The sequence below is a fragment of the Heteronotia binoei genome, chromosome 15 (assembly GCF_032191835.1).
Source record: "Heteronotia binoei isolate CCM8104 ecotype False Entrance Well chromosome 15, APGP_CSIRO_Hbin_v1, whole genome shotgun sequence".
Taxonomy (NCBI): Eukaryota; Metazoa; Chordata; class Lepidosauria; order Squamata; family Gekkonidae; genus Heteronotia; species Heteronotia binoei.
Genome location: NC_083237.1, coordinates 16,964,988 through 16,982,143, shown reverse-complemented (window position 1 = coordinate 16,982,143; position 17,156 = coordinate 16,964,988). Strand labels below are relative to the sequence as shown.

The 17,156-nt window shown below is 44.7% G+C and overlaps 2 protein-coding genes across 2 annotated transcripts; one reads left to right on the top strand and one right to left on the bottom strand.

The window, feature by feature from the left end:
• Nucleotides 1-2,113: 2,113 nt before the first annotated feature.
• LOC132584515 (olfactory receptor 8U9-like) lies at nucleotides 2,114-3,036 on the top strand. The gene is given in 2 exon segments (XM_060256410.1): nucleotides 2,114-2,843; nucleotides 2,846-3,036. Coding segments are annotated over 2 exon segments (921 nt in total).
• Nucleotides 3,037-12,701: 9,665 nt separating this feature from the next.
• LOC132583201 (olfactory receptor 2D3-like) lies at nucleotides 12,702-13,634 on the bottom strand. Its single transcript, XM_060254868.1, has one exon. It carries the CDS (start codon nucleotides 13,632-13,634, stop codon nucleotides 12,702-12,704), a length of 933 nt encoding a protein of 310 aa, XP_060110851.1.
• Between the last annotated feature and the right edge of the window lie 3,522 nt (nucleotides 13,635-17,156).

The window sequence follows — 17,156 nt, the reverse complement described above, 5'->3', positions numbered from 1 at the left end:
ATTCTTTGTGAATTGCTGTCACTTACTGAAGCATTTGCTGAAAGGTACGTGGTGCAGAGTGGTAAAGCTGCAGTATTGCAGTCCTAAGCTCTCCTCATGACCTGAGTTTGATCCCAGTGGAAGCTGGGTTCAGGTAGCCGGCTCAAGATTGACTCAGCCTTCCATCCTTCTAAGGTCAGTAAAATGAGTACCTTGGGGGGAGGGGAGTGTAGATGACTGGAAAAAAAGTCTGTCGTGAAAACGTCATGATACGAAGTCACCCCAGAGTCGGAAATGACTGGTGTTTGCACAGGGGACTACCTTTTTTACCTTTTAACATATAGAAAAGTCTTCAGGAAGGATACACAGGAGCATGGGTTTGAACCAGTAGTAACTTCCAGGATTGTGAGGGATTTCCATGAGGACAATGGGACTTTGTCACATCCCACTTCAGCCCTTAAAATGCTGTTACTGGGAGACAAGGGACCCTATGGAACAGCATGATTCAGAAATTAGAGGTCTAAAGTGGAAAGAGAAATCAAGAACATTTTACTCCTGGATCCCACACCATGTTCTTGTGTTATGTACATAGTTTGTTTGAGAATTAAATTCATAGAGATTTGGCACATTTTAAGGAGATGTTGTCTGTACACAGTACAATTAATTCCAGTACTTTAAATGTTTGCTTTTTGATAAAATTAATTATTTTTAAAAAATAAAACAGGCAGGCAGCCTGAAGTTGTGGGTCAGGAGCCAAAAATGATAAAAGAATTTGGGGGAATCATTTTTAACTGAATTTATTAGAAATATAGCAAAAACAGACATTGGTAACTCGTTGGAGGAATAATGGAGGCTGTACCTGGGAGTGAGGGATTTTGAACTGTTTCCAGCAATATCTGACTGGATTTCTGGAAGGCCAGCAAGCCAGCAGGGTGTGGTAGCAAGGTGTGGCCTCAGCACCATACCTTCCATTAGTAGTGACCAAGATCATTTAGGCTATGGCGTATGTTGTAAGTGGTCAGTAAGGCACTTTTTAACAAATAACTGTGTCAAATTATATGCTGGGATTGTAGATAAATACTGGAGAGGTAGAACAGAATCCTGAGGTAATTTCTACTGCTTTTCTCCGAGGGTTGCCAAGTCCTTCCTAACTCTGGGCAGAGAACTCTTCTCACGCACAGCACAATGACGTCACTCGGAAGTTATGCCATCGCAGCAAGTTTGTTGCCAGGGGGACACTATTACTTAGGGGAAAACTCCATGATCATAATAGAGTTCTTCTCTAAGTGATAGTGTCCCCTTGGCAACATACCTGGTGCAATAGCATCACTTCCGGTTGATGTCATCACTCCAGGCACATCATGGTACACTGGTGTTCTTTGGGGGCAGGGTACCCCCTTATGGCCAGCTCCACGGACGTGGGTTGATGCACCCAAAATCAGGGGGAACTCTGCCCCGGTGAGAGGCTGAGAAACCTATTTTCCCCTCCTCTTCTATTTGAGTGATTAATAGAATAGAATCATAGAATCACAGAGTTGTAAGGACTTCCAGGGTCATCTAGTCTAGCCCCCTGCACAATGCAGGAAACTCACAAATACCTCCCCCTAAATTCACAGGATCTTCATTGCTGTCAGATGACCATCTAGCCTCTGTTAAAAATCTCCAAGGAAGGAGAGCCCACCACCTCCTGAGGAAGCTTGTTCCACTGAGGAATCACTCTAATGGTCAGGAAGTTCTTCCTAATGTTGAGCCGGAGTCTCTCTTGATTTAATATCAACCCGTTGGTTCTGGTCCTACCTTCTGAGGCCACGGAAAACAATTCCACACAATCCTCTAAATGACTGCCCTTCAAGTACTTGAAGAGGGTGATTCACACCAATACCTTCTTTCACAACACAATGAAAGAAGTTTATTGTGCCTTCATTAGAATAGCTTAATTCTTAGGGCCCACAACAGGCACCCTGTGAGATAGGTGGGGCTGAGAGAGTTCTAAGGGAATTGAGACTGACTCAGGGTCCCCCAGCTGGCTGCATGTGGAGGAGTGAGGAATCAAACTCAGTTCTCCAGATTACAGTCCATTTTTCTATGCTGCTTTCTTTCACCGTTGCTCTTTCTCTACCAGCAGGAGGCCAGGATGAGGTCTGAGAACCTCACATCTATCACTGAGTTCATCCTGGTGGGGCTCACCAGTCACCGAAGATCCCAGATCCTGCTCTTTGTCACCCTCCTCCTCATCTACACACTTACAGTCATGGAGAACCTGGGGATCATCATGCTCATCCGGTCCGACCCTAATCTCCACATGCCCATGTACTTCTTCCTGAAGCACTTTGCAGGCCTGGAAATCTGTTATTTCACCACCAGCATGTCCCAGATGCTAGCTCACCTCAAAGCTGGGAATGGAATAATTTCTTTTAGACATTGCACAGCCCAGATGTTTGTCAGTATATACATGGGCACGGTTGAGTTCATTCTGCTGAGTGTCATGGCCTACGACCGCTACCTGGCCATCTGCTATCCCCTGGAATACTCCATAGCCATGGGCAGGGGTCGACAGCTGCAGCTGGTTTCCATCTCCTGGGGAGGTGGCTTCTTAAATGCTCTCATAAATGTGGCCTGCCTCCTTCGCCACCCCTACTGTGGACCCAACCGCATCAACCACTTCTACTGTGAGCTGCCTCTCGTGCTGAAACTAGCATGTGCAGATACCCACACCACAGAGGTCATCATTTTTGTGTTGGCAGGGGTACTCCTCACAGGTACACTCACAGCTATCCTGACCCCCTATATTCAAATACTTTCTACGGTGTTACGGATGAAGTCAGCTGCCGGAAGGCGCAAGGCCTTCTCCACCTGTGGCTCTCACTTCTGGTGGTTTCCTTGTACTACGTTACTGTTGTTGCCATGTATATGAGACCATGGTCAAGCTCAGCTTCTGACGCAGACAAACAAGTTGAAGTCTTTTATGTAGTGGTCACTCCACTTCTCAATCCTATCATTTACACCCCGCACAATAAGGACATCCATGCGGCAGTGTCCAAAATATTGCGAAGATGATGACAGATGAAAGTATTGTTTGAAGATGAAATAAAGAGCTTTCATTTAGTGTTGGCAGCTGGGAGACAAGATTTGAATGCAATGTTTAGATAGATCTTTGTGTATATGAGTGTGTTTTAGGCTTTGCAGACTAGGACAATAGCAAACAACATCTGCTTTATCACTGGCCTTGAAAACCGTATGGGAATGCCATGGGTCAGCTTCTGTTTGAGGGCACTTTACACACACACACACACACACACACAAACAAACACAGAGGTAGAAAGAGTGCTCCAAATCTATGTTTTTCTTGATTTTTTGTAGTGATAAAAGTTTTGTTAAACCCATGATCACTGGGTTGAACAGACTGGATCCTATGGGAGAATCTTACGCATGTTGGGAAAAAGTTGTTTGGCATGCAGAAAGGACTGGTCAAACTAAACCAATCCCTGTGAATCTGAGAACTGTGCAATGATTTTTTTCTTTAGCAAAGAATAGAAACCTCTAGGCCTCGAATTCAGTGGCAGCTCACAGGAGCGCAGCTCATGAACCTTTCTGAGGGTTCCACCTCCTCCTTCTGAGAGTTCCACCTTCTGAGAGAGCCAGTTTGGTGTAGTGGTTAAGTGTGCGGTCTCTTATCTGGGAGAACCAGGTTTGATTCCCCACTCCTCCACTTGCAGCTGCTGGAATGGCCTTGGGTCAGCCATAGCTTTGGCAGAGGTTGTCCTTGAAAGGGCAGCTGCTGTGAGAGTTCTCTCAGCCCCACCCACCTCACAGGGTGTCTGTTGTGGGGGAGGGAGATAAAGGAGATTGTGAGCCGCTCTGAGACTCTTGAGCGGAGGGTGGAATATAAATCCAATGTCTTCTTTTTTTTGTCCATTGAATAGTAGGTGCAGCTGCATAACAATCCCTGGATGAGCTCCACCACATATTTTTCTACAAAATGACCCCTGGGAACCTCCCATCCCACCCCTCACTGTGACATTTAGTTGCAGGAAGAAGTGAGAAGAGGACTTTACAAAAGAGAGGGAGAGACAGAGAGAGAGAGACTATATGATGGGTCACTGATCAGAGATCTCTGATGGCCAAGCACATAATGTCATATACAGAATTAACCTAGGGCTGTAGTGGATGGCAGAAAGAAGGTCTGACACATTCTCTGTGTTGCTAATCAGTCAACTTCATGGCCTCTAATACAAGTGTTCTATCTAACTTAGCATTTTCTAGGGCAGCAGTTCTCCACAGCTTCCACTGAATGCCCTTGCATGCTCTGGATTATGAGTTGCTTTAGATCAGGGGTGGCCAAACTGTGACTCGAGAGCCACATGTGGTTCTTTCACACATATTGTGTGGTTCTTGAAACCCCCACCACCCTGTTGGCCAGCTTGGAGAAGGCATTTGTCTCTTTAAATCACTTCTCCAGGTCAAGCCAGCCAGCAGCTTGGAGAATGCACTTAAAGTTGCTTTCTTTCCACCTTTCCCTCTCCCCACCTATTTCCTTCCTTCCTTCCTTCCTTCCTTCCTTCCTTCCTTCCTTCCTTCCTTCCTTCCTTCCTTCCTTCCTTCCTTCCTTCCTTCCTTCCTTCCTTCCAACATCTGATGTTCATGTCTTACGGATCTCAAACATCTGACATGTATTCTATGTGACTCTTACATTAAGCAAGTTTGGTCACCTCTGCTTTAGATGGTGATATCAGACATGTCCTCTACTACTGTGTAATGCTTCATAAATGACCTTTCCAACCAATGTCTGATTAGTTATATACTCAGTGTTAGAAGACAGATGGTGTGCTGGCTTTGCCCCTTCCTCTGATTTCTTACAATATACTATTGTGAAAAATTATGGCTTTGGTAGGTGATGTTCAACCACCCAATTCACTCAGAGGTTGTTTTGGAGAGGGCAGAGATGTGTTTCACCAAGTAGTACAAAACTCTAACTCTGTTTGTTTCATGTGGATTTGTGTGATGCCTCTTTCATTACAATATTTGTGTGTTTATATGTGTGACAGCCCTCTCAGGGATTGCTGACTTGACTTGGTGAGAGGGCTTGCGTAGTTCAATGAGGCTGTGGGCTATGCCATGCAGGGCCACCCAAGTTAGACAGGCCACAGCTGAGAACCCAGACAAAATGTGATCCACTGGAGAAGGAAATGGCAAACCACTCCAGTATCCTTGCCAAGAAAACCCCATGGACAGTAACAAAAGGCTAAAAGATATGGCACTCGAAGATGAGCCCCTCAGGTCAGAAGGTGCCCAATATGCTATTGGGGAAGAAGAGTGGAGGGCAAGTCCAAGTAACCACAGAAAGAGTGAAGCGGCTGGGCCAAAGCCAAGAGGTTGCTCAGTTGTAGATGTGTCTGATGTGAAAGAACAGTCTGATGCTGCAAAGAACAATATTGCATTGGAACGTAGAATGTAAGATCTATGAATCAAGGAAAGCTGGATGTAGTCAAACAAGAGATAGCAAGACTGAATATTGACATCTTGGGAATCAGTGAACTAAAATGGACAAGAATGGGTGAATTTAACTCAGAGGATCACTACATCTATTATTGTGGGCAAGAGACCTGTAGAAGAAATGGTGTGGCCTTTATAGTTAACGAGAGTGAGGAAGGCAGTAATGGGATACAATCTCAAAAATGACAGAATGATCTCTGTCCGTATTCAAGGCAAACCATTCAATATCACAGTAATCCATGTAATCTATGAAGATCTACAACACCTTCTAGAATTAACACCAAAAAAATGTGTCCTCATCATAGGGAACTGGAATGCCAAAGTAGGAAGTCATAAGGTAACCGGAACAACTGACAAGTTTGGCCTTGGAGAACAAAATGAAGTCTGGCAAAAGCTAATAAAGTTTTGTCAAGAGAACACCCTCATAGTGAACACCCTCTTCCAACAACCTAAAAGGCGACTCTACATATGGACATCACCTGATGGGCAACACAGAAATCAGATTGATTATATACTCTGCAGTCAAAGATGGAGAAGCTCCTTACAGTCAGCAAAAACAAGACCTGGAGCTGACTGTGGCTCAGATCATGAGCTACTCATTGCAAAATTCACGCTTAAACTGAAGAAAACTGGGGAAGCCATTAGGCCATTCAGGTTTGACCTTGATCACATCCCTTATGAATATACAGTGGAGGTGAAGAATAGATTTAAGGAACTAGAGTTGATAGACAGAGTGCCTGAAGAGCTATGGATGGAGATTCATGACGTTGTACAAAAGACAGCAATTAGCACCATCCCAAAGAAAAAGAAATGCAAGAAAGCAAAGTGGCTGTCTGATGAGGCTTTACAAATAGCTGAGGAAAAAAGGAAAATGAAAGGCAAAGGTGAAAAGGAAAAATTCATCCAATTGAATGCAGATTTTCAGAGAAAGGCAAGGAGAGATAAGGAAGCCTTCCTGAAGGAACAATGCAAAGCAATAGAGGAAAATAATAGAATGAGAAGGTCAAGAGATCTCTTCGAGAAAATTGGAGAAATCAAGGGAACGTTCCATGCAAAGATGGCTATGATAAGGGACAAAAATGGTAGGGACCTAACAGAAGCAGAAGACATCAGGAAGAGGTGGCAAGAATACACAGAAGAATTATACAAGAAGGATCTCAGTGTCCTGGACAACCATGACAGTGAAATCACTGACCTTGAGCCAGACATACTGCAGTGTGAAGTCAAATGGGCGTTAGAAAGCATTGCTAACAACAAAGCGAGTGGAGATGACGGTATTCCAGTTGAGCTATTCAAAGTCCTAAAAGATGATGCTGTTAAAGTGATGCACACATTATGTCAACAAATTTGGAAAATGCAACGGTGGCCACAGGATTGGAAAAGGTCAGTTTATATCCCAATCCCAAAAAAGGGTAATGCCAAAGAATGTTCAAACTATTACACCATTGCACTCATTTCACATGCCAGCAAGGTCATGTTAGAGATCCTACAAGCTAGGCTTCAGCAGTATGTAGATCGGGAACTACCAGAACTTCAAGCTGGGTTTCAGAGAAGTAGAGGAACTAGAGATCAAATTGCCAACATTCGCTGGATTATGGAGAAAGCATGGGAGTATCAGAAAAACGTCTATTTCTGTTTCATTGACTAAGCCAGGGGTGACCAACGGTAGCTCTCCAGATGTTTTTTGCCTACAACTCCTATCAGCCCCAGCTAGCATGGCTGATGACTGGGGCTGATGGGAGTTGTTGGCAAAAAACATCTGGAGAGCTACCATTGGCCACCCCTGGACTATACTAAAGCCTTTGATTGTGAGGATCACAACACACTGTGGCAAGTCCTTAAAGAGATGGGAGTACCAGACCACCTCACATGCCTCATGAGAAACCTGTATATAGGTCAAGAAGCAACTGTCAGAACTGGATATGGAACAACATTTGTTTAGAATAGGAAAAGGAGTTCGACAAGAATGTATATTGTCACCCTACTTATTTAATTTATATGCAGAATACATCATGCGGGATGCTGGCCTGGATGAAGCAGAAGCCGGAATTAAGGTTGCTGGGAAAAACATCAACAACCTCAGATACGCAGATGATACCACTCTAATGGCAGAAAGTGAGGAGGACTTAAAGAACCTCTTGTTGAGGGTGAAAGAGGAGAGCACAAAAGTAGGCTTGAAACTCAACATCAAAAAAACTAAGATCATGGCATCTAGCTCCATCACTCCTTGGCAAATAGAAGGGGAAGACATGGAAGTAGTGACAGACTTCTCTTTTCTGGAATCCAAGATCACTGCAGATGGTGACTGTAGCCATGAAATTAAAAGACATTTGCTCCTTGGAAGGACAGCTATGGCAAACCTGGGCAGTATAATAAAAAGTAGAGACATCACTTTGCCAACAAAAGTCCATATAGTCAAAGTGATGGTATTCCCAGTAGTAATATATGGCTGTGAGAGCTGGACTATAAGGAAGGCCAAGCGCAGAAGAATAGATGCTTTTGAGATATGGTGCTGGAAAAGAATCTTGAGAGTCCCTTGGACTGCAAGAAGATCCAACCACTCAGTCCTAAGGGAAATCAACCCAGACTGTTCCCTGAAAGGTCAGATGATGAAGCTGAAGCTCAAATACTTTGACCATCAAATAAGAAGGTAGCACTCCCTGGAGAAGATCCTGATGCTGGGAAAGACAGAAGGCAAAAGAAGAAGGGACGGCAAAAGATGAGATGGCTGGACAATGTTACTGATGTAACAAACACGAATTTGAGCAGACTTCGGTAGATGGTGGAAGACAGGAGGGCCTGGCGTGATTTTGACCATGGGGTCGCAAAGAGTCCGGGCATTTTCCCACAGAGCTTACCACGGAGCAATGTCCCTCTTCACCGCACAGCATCTGCGCGGATTTCCCACCAACTGCTCCGAGGAACCAGGAAGAGCCACGGCTTTTGCGTTGCTAATGTAAACTGGTTTTTAGTGGTTTACATTTGCGATGCAAAAGGCCCGGCACTTCCTGGTTCTTCGGAGCAGTTGGTGTGAAATCCGCGCAGATGCTGCGCGGTGAAGAGGGACGTCGCTCTGCGGTAAGTTCTGTGGGAAAACGCCCTAGGACTTGACTGTGCGACTGAACAACAAAATGTGTGACAGAGAGCACCTAGTGGAGGCTTTAGGTAGGTGCACTCCTCTCGGCAGGCAGTAGAACCACTAATCCTGCCTAGAAAGATGCTCTGATGTGTAATCCTAAATTTCTAGTTGAATTCAACCAAAAACATTCCAATTAAGAGATGCAGGAAGTTTAGAAGTTGGGTTGTGCAGCTTTTTTTAAAAAAAAGTTATTAGTGGTTGCCAGGGCTTTTTTTTTATTATACAGAAAGCCCAGCAGGAACTCATTTGCATATTAGGCCCCACCCTCTGATGCCAAGCCAGCCAGAACTGCGTTCTTGTGCGCCCCTGCTTTAGAAAATCTCTGGTGGTTGCAGAGAAAGCTAATTTTGATGCAAGGAAAGAGTTCTAACTATGTGACTTGACCTGTTGAATTTCTTCTGCTGCTGTGTTGCTTTGACTAATTTTTGAAAGGAAAAATGAAGACCACTTATCTCCCCCCACACCTTTGAGTCTACTAACACTACCAGAAGTAGAAATTATGTCTGCATGTATAGCAAAGTTAAGAGTCCAGTGGCACCTTTAAGACCAACAAAGGTGTTTTGCTTTGTTCTTAAGGTCTGAGCCTTTGTGTGGATGTGAGAGTATAGTCGTCAAATGTCTTCAGGCCATCAGTCTGTAGCCCAGCCTTCCAACTTCTTTCTCTTTTTAAATACCTTATCTAGGGTTGACAATCTCCAGGTGGGGGCAGGGGATCCCCCGGATTGGAGGCCCTCCCCCCACTTCAAGGTCGTCAGAAAGCGGGGGGAGGGGAGGGAAATGTCTTCTGGGAACTCTGTTATTCCCTATGGAGATTTATTCCCATAGAAAATCATGGAGAACTGATCTGTGGGTATCTGGGGCTCTGTGAGGGCTGTTTTTTGGGATAGAGGCACCAAATTTTCCACTTAGCATCTAGTGCCTCTCCCCAAAATACCCACCAAGTTTCAAAAAGATTGCACCAGGGGGTTCAATTCTATGAGCCCCCAAAGAAGGTGCCCCTATCCTTCATTATTTCCTATAGAAGGAAGGAATTGAAAAGGTGTGCCGTCCCTTTCAATGTGATGGCCAGAACTCCCTTTGGAGTTCAATTATGCTTGTCACAGCCTTGATCTTGGCTCCACCCCTAATTTCTCCTGGCTCCACCCCCAAAGTCCCCAGATATGTCTTGAATTGGACTTGGCAACTCTAACCTTATCTCACTCCACTCTGCAACCAACCCCCCCCCCCTTGTGAAAGTGGGGCTCAAAGTTTTCCTTCATCAAAGAGAAGTATAAAATTCTTTGGCTCAGACTAAGATTGACATGGATCCATTCGGCCTGATTCATAGGGCCGTTATAAAGAATACAAAAGACAGAGCAGATCTTCTCATCCTGTTGAAGGCAGGACCAGATAGGGCTGCCAATCCCCAGTTGGGGTCAGGGGATTCCCAGGTTTGGAGGCTTTCCCCCCACTTCAGGGTCATCAGAAAACCAGGAGGAGGGGATGTCCGCTGGGCACTCCGTTATTCTCTATGGAGATTGACTCTCCTAGTTTAATGGAAAATTGATCTATGGGTAGCTGGGGCTCTAAAGGGCTGTTTTTTGAGGAAGAGGCACCAAATTCTCAGCACAGCATCTGGTGACCCTCCTCAAAATACTTTCCATGTTTCATACAGATTGAACCAGAGGGTCCAATTCTAGGAGCCCCAGAAGAAGGCGACCCTATCCATTATTCCAAATGGAGGAAAGGCATTTAAAAGGAGCGTGGTCCCTTTAAATGGGATGGCCAGAACTCCCTTTGGAGTTCAATTATGCTTGCCACACCCTTGCTCCTGGCTCCACCCCTGAAGTCTCCTGGCTCCACCCCCAAAGTCCCCAGATATTTCTTGAGTCAGACATGGCAACCTTAGGACCAGAAGTCATATGTGGCCCTTACAAGGAGGTCAATTTCAGCTCACTAGCAGGAGGCACTTCTTAATGGCAAAAGCTTTTCAGCTGTGAAACAGACTGTCTCAAAGGGTGGCAAACTTGTATGGTGGCCTAAGCAGAAGCAAAGGGGCTGTCTATGGGGGATGCTTTGGTTGCGTTTGCCACAGACCCTCCTGGTGTTCACTTCCGTCAGCAGCCAACCTCCTCCTCTGTACATTGGGATCCCAGCTGTGTAGGCCCAACCAAGCCAAGCACTAAAAGGCTTCGTTTGTTTGTTTGTTTTTTGGTAATATATGCAAGAGTAAACAGAACATCAACAGTCTTAGTGAATGATTTCAAGGAGTATGGTTATAGGCACAACAATATCAAATAGAGATAAGCAGGGGTCATTCTGTAGAAAAAAGGTGCAGGAGCTCAGCAGGATATCTCATTTGCATATGCCCTGGGAACTGTGTACAGGGGTGAGAGAACTCCCCACTGCATGGAGACCCTGGCTGGAGGTTCAGGAGCTGTGCTCCTGTGAGCTCCTGCGGAATTCAAGCCCTGGAGATAAGTAAAATATTAATATAATACCAGAGGAATATGTTATAACCGAAGAAATTATTGTTAATGACTATCAATATAAATTAAGCGTTCATCATAAAATTACTAGGTGTAAAATTCAAAGGGATTTGTTGTCAAAGGGCTTTTTTGTGGCAGGAACTCCTTTGCATATTAGGCCACACACCCCTGATGTAGCCAATCTTCCAAGAGAACATAACATAAGAGAAGCCATGTTGAATCAGGCCAATAGCCCATCCAGTCCAACACTCTGTGTCACACAGTGGCAAAAAAAAACTAGCTGCCATCAGGAGGTCCATCGGTGGGGCCAGGACACTAGAAGCCCTCCAACTGTCCCCCCCCCCACAAACACCAAGAATACACAGCATCACTCCCCAAACAGAGAGTTCCATCAATATGCTGTGACTAATAGCCACTGATGGACCTCTGCTCCATGCTTATCCAATCCCCTCTTGAAGCTGTCTATGCTTATAGCCACCACCACCTCCTGTGGCAGTGAATTTCATGTGTTAATCATCCTTTGGGTGATTAACAATATGCCATCAGTATTAGAAGAGTAAATAAACAGGCTGGTGGTGTTAAGAAGAAGCCATTTATTCTAATTGCAATGTCAGGAGGTGGAAAAAAAGGATTTGAATAAGACATTAGAATGGCCCTTTGCATATGTGAGTGTGTTTTAGACTTTTGTCCCCTGTGAGATAGGTTAAAGTGAAAGACACAGATGCACTCGGTGTCTCTAAGAAGTGCTTGGGTAGAGTTCCATGGAATCCCCTAACTGCAAGCTCCTCAGGATTGATTTTTGCAGAAGAATAAGGTGGTAGAATGGACTGTACCACTACACACAGGAGGTGCAGGAGTCTCCTTTTTCTCTGACCTTATAATAATAATAATAATAATAATACCTTTTATTTATATCCCGCCCTCCCCGCCGAACCTTGCATGGAAAAAGCCTCCTCATATATTTGCATTTGTACAGCAGCAAGAAAAAGGACCAGTCCAGCACTGGCTTGGGTGTGTTAGATGATATCTGCTTAGAGAAAATTATTTTAATTGGTGGAAGGGAATTAAACATATTATTTCTGAACCTAGAGTCTGATGTTCTAGAGTCTCGTCTGTCACCTCAGGATTCCCCTCCTCCTCCTCCTTCGTGAATTAATTGTTCTCTGCCCTGAAGGAAGTCAATAGAGACACGATTCTTCACAAATGGCAAACCATAATTGTCCATTAAAAGTGACACTTCCCAAACTCTGCCCTTCCCCAGCTGCTGCCTAAAATCTGCAGAAATTTCTGAAGCTGGAATTATCATTGAATAAAACTTTGCTTGTTTTAAAGCTGCCCACTGGACTCAAACTTGGGTCCATTGCTTTAGACCAACATGGCTACCCACCTGGATTTATATTGAGTTATCTGGTAAGCTTCAGGGACAGCTGGGGGTTTGACAATGAGTCCGTCCAAGCCTAGCCTGATGCTGTAAGTGTAACCACTATTCCGTACTGAACCTTTCTAACACTGGAGCTACTAAATCAAGTAGATAGCTAGTACATTTAAACAAAACAGCTATAGTCACTCTACCTTATTATAGGCTACAATCACACCCATTACATTATGTTTCTCTTTTGTGTTCAACTCCCCCATTTTTGCAACATCTTGGCCATCGCCACATGGATGTCCTTGTTGCGCAGAGTATAAATTATAGGATTGAGCATTGGACTGATCACAACATAAAAGACTGCAAATTGTTTATCCCGGTCAGGAGATGACCTTGACCGGGGTCTCATATACATGGCCATAACAGTACCGTAGTACAAGGAAACCACCAGCAAATGGGAGCCGCAGGTGGAGAAGGCCTTGCGTCTTCCAGCCGTTGACTTCATTTGTAACACAGTGGAAAGTATTAATGTATAGGAGGCCAGGATAGCTGCAAGAGGACCTGCAAGGACCACCCCTGTCACCACAAAAGTGATGGCCTCCGTGATGTGAGTATCTGCACATGCTAGTTTTAGCACGAGAGGCAGCTCGCAGTAGAAGTGGTTGATGCGGTTGGGTCCGCAGTAGGGGTGGCGAAGGACGCTGCTCAGGTTGATGAGACCAGTGATGAAGCCAGCTGCCCAGAAGGTTGATGCCAGCTTTAGTTGCCGACTCCTGCCCATGACAGTGGCATATATAAGGGGACAGCAGATGGCCAAGTAGCGGTCGTAGGCCATGACACCCAGTAGAACAAACTCAACAGTAGCCAGGCAAGTGCTAACATACACCTGGGCTACGCAACGGCCAAAAGAAATCCTTCCATTTCCAGCCTGGAGGTGAGCCAGCATCTGGGGCATGCCAGTGGTGACGTAGCAGATTTCTAGCCCTGCGAAGTGCTTCAGGAAAAAATACATGGGTGTGTGGAGATGAGGGTCAGACAAGATTAGCATGATGATCACCGCGTTCCCCATGACTGTAAACATGTAGATGAGGAGGAGGATGACAAACAGCAGGATCTGGGACCTTCGGTGGCTGGTGAGTCCCACCAGGATGAATTCGGTGATAAACGTGAAGTTCTCAGACTCCATCTTGGCCTCCTGCTTGTAGAGAAAGGGCATCGGTGAGAAAAAGTGACAGGCACGATGAACAGAATAGCCTGCGAAACAGGCAACGTCACGGAGGGTGTGGTGACACAAATGAAATAATGCACTTTCAATCCACTTTTAAGCCACTTTCGAACTGGATTTTTTATCTGGCTATTTCTTTCATCTGCAAAATCTCTCATGGGACCTCATCTTGAAAAGCTTCTTATTTTTCCCCAGCAAGATCCAGTTCAGCTGCACAGCTTTACTGCCTTTAGAATTAACAAACTGCTCATTCTGGCTAGGAACTGTCTTCCCCAGGCCACTGCCTGGGATATTCAGAGAATCAATGAAAAACAAGACACTCTCCCTGCTGATGGTAAGCACCCCAACATGAAAAAACTACATGGATATTTTAGTGGGGTGTGTTTTTCAAAATGTCTAGGCAGGGGTTTTTATGTAGCAGGAACTCCTTTGCTTATTAGGTCACATCCCCCTGATGTAGCCAATCCTCCTGAAGCTTACAGTAGGCCCTGTAAAAAGAGTCCTGTAAGCTATTGGAGGATTCGCTACCTCAGGGGGTGTGGCCTAATATGAAAATGAGTTCCTGCTACAAAAGAAGCTTTGCGCCTAGGAATACTAGATGTCTGTAGCTGTCCTGCAGGATCATGGCAAAGCCCCCAAATGGTGGTTTTTGCTCCAAAATTTGGTTTGGCTCCAAAATTTTGGTTTGGCTCCAAAATTCTAGAATGTACACCTTTAGTAGCATCTCCTTTTGAAGATGTGTTCTTATGGACTTTTTAGTACATTAACTAATAAAACAAGGATAGCTTGAAAGGCAGAAAAGGAAGAGACACAAATACAAAGAACAAGGGACGCAGCAGCAATTCTGAATTAAATAACCTTTTCAAAAAAAAATTACTATGAAAGCAAGTTTACATTTTGCCCTCCACCCCACTCCTAAATTTTTGTGGCACTTTTGACTGCATTAAATGCAATACATCGATGAGAAGCATTCATCCTGCCCATACAGAGAAATACCTCGTTTGCAAACATGACCCAAACTTTGATGCCTTGTTCCAACAAAAGATAATTGTTTACTTAGTAGAAATGTCATAGAATCCTAGAGCTGGAAGGGACTTCCAGGATCATCTAGCCCAACCCCCTGCACAATGCAGGAAATTCACAAATAAAAAGGTAAAGGTAGTCCCCTGTGCAAGTACTGAGTTGTTACCGACCCATGGGGTGACATCACATCCTGATGTTTTCTTGCTCCTTGGCAAGAGGTTGAAGGAGAAGGTCTGGCAGCAGTGGGGGATGTGATGCCCTCCTTCTAAGTAGAAACCTTGGGGGGCAGCAGCCAAAGCTACATCCATCCTCTCCCTCCTGACCCCAATGGCCCCTCCTTTCCACACCCAACAAACTGGCAGCAGTTGCTTAGCTAATAGGAGGGCAGAACAGACAGCTCTTGAAAATGGCAAAAGCACAAAGATGCTTTGCCTTTTTGCCAGTCCCAGTTCTAAATTCAGATGTGTACATCTGTGCAGGTAACCCATGGAACAAATTTGATGTATTGAGGCTGACTTCAACATCTCCTTTCCATGATTATTGCTTCAAACCCTTCCATGATTTTATAAACCAGTTATAAACCAGTTATAAACCAGTTATAAACCAAAGAGGGCTTCTTGCAGAGAGGGAAGAGGAATGAGGGACATGGCACTTTTCATTGGGTGAAATAAACTCTTCAAGATAAAAAAAAATAAAAATAAAAACTGCAGGTGACAAACTCAAGCCACCTCCTGACCTCTTCACAAAATTGGATTTCCAAATGGCAACTTGCAACAGTTTTGCATCTAACAGTTGTGACCTCAACATGCAAACGGGAGGGGATTCATCCATTCCCCTTGTCACGAGCAGTCAAATAAGTGCACATCAGCTTTCCATGGACAGATGCTGAGGCATCATTACCTCGATGGTACTAACTTTGTGGTGAAACTGTTGCTGTCTTTTGCTGAGATCCGTTGAAGGAAAACTTCATGACCTCCAGCACAAATGGTCCATCTAGCTTAGCATTTCCTAAGGCAGCAGTTCTCCATAGCTTCTGGTGGAGTCTTTCCTTGCCTTAGATCCTTTGTCCGGCAATGGCTTCCAGCACAAGTAGTCCATATAGGTGAGCGTTTTCCTGGTCAGCAGGTTTCTATCGTTTCTGAGAGAGTCCCTCCTTGCCTCGGATCCTGAGATCCTTTACCTGGTAATGCCAAACATGTCTTCTGCCATGAATCTCTGATTCCAAGATGACTTTAACATAGACTCATCTGAGCAATCCCTAAAATTGTCTTGGGTCATGGACTGATCAACTATACTCTGTGTTAGGCAACTGATTGCATGCTGCCTCTGCCCCCTTCCGATGACTTCTTACAACACTGTATTGCATCCAGTCAGCTTACAAAGCCTGTGGCTCTACTCCACAGAGGCTTGTGCAGTCCCTTGAGTGTCTGCTTATTACTTAGTCTGGAGTCTGTCATGATTTGTATAGCCAAAATAAGCCAACACACTGTTAGCTGTAATAGCACACAAGAATACGAATAAAGAACAGTTTTCATAAATGCCAATGATAGCAGAGTCCAAGTCTATTTATATTATACACAATATTATTGTCACTTAACATGGAGCATTAAAGTAACAGGCAGAGTACATAAAGTCCAAAGGAAAACAGAATTAATTCACAGAGTTCATTGTAAGTTCACACTCATCAGTTCTTAAATGGAATCCATCAAGTCCAATGTGAAGTCCTAGCCCCCTTGAGGATTCTAGGTAATCCCTTATTCCAATGACCTCTTCCTCAGTGAACTATGCATGTAATAAGCAATGTTTTACTCTATGCACTATGTAAAGCCGCAAGGAATTTAACAGAAACCAAATGTAATGCATGACTTCTATAGCAACATGGCAAAGATGAGAGTGTCCCAGACAGAGAGAGCCCTGTGGCACAGAGTGTTAAAGCTTTCCTTTCCTCCCAGACAGAAATAAAGAAAGCTAGGAAGAAGAAGAAGATATTGGATTTATATCCTGCCGTCCACTCCAAATCTCTGTGTCTCAGAGCGGCTCACAATCTCCTTTACCTTCCTCCCCCACAACAGACACCCTGTGAGGTGGGTGGGGCTGAGAGAGCTCTTACAGCAGCTGTCCTTTCAAGGACAACCTCTGCCAGAGCTATGGCTGACCCAAGGCCATTCCAGCAGCTGCAAGTGAAGGAGTGGAGAATTAAACACGATTCTCCCAGATAGGAGTCCACACACTTAACCACTACACCAAACTAGCTCTCAGGAAGTAAGGGTATGCCAGATATGCCTTCTCACACTCAGGGTTATTTTATTTATTTAGAATGTTTTTATGCCCCACTTTTCATCCAAGGCAAGGATCCAAGGTGACCATTTCTCGGCTGATCCTGCATTGAGCAGCGGGTTGGACTAGATGACCTCTATGGCCCCTTCCAGCTCTGTAATTCTATCATTCTGTTTGCATTCT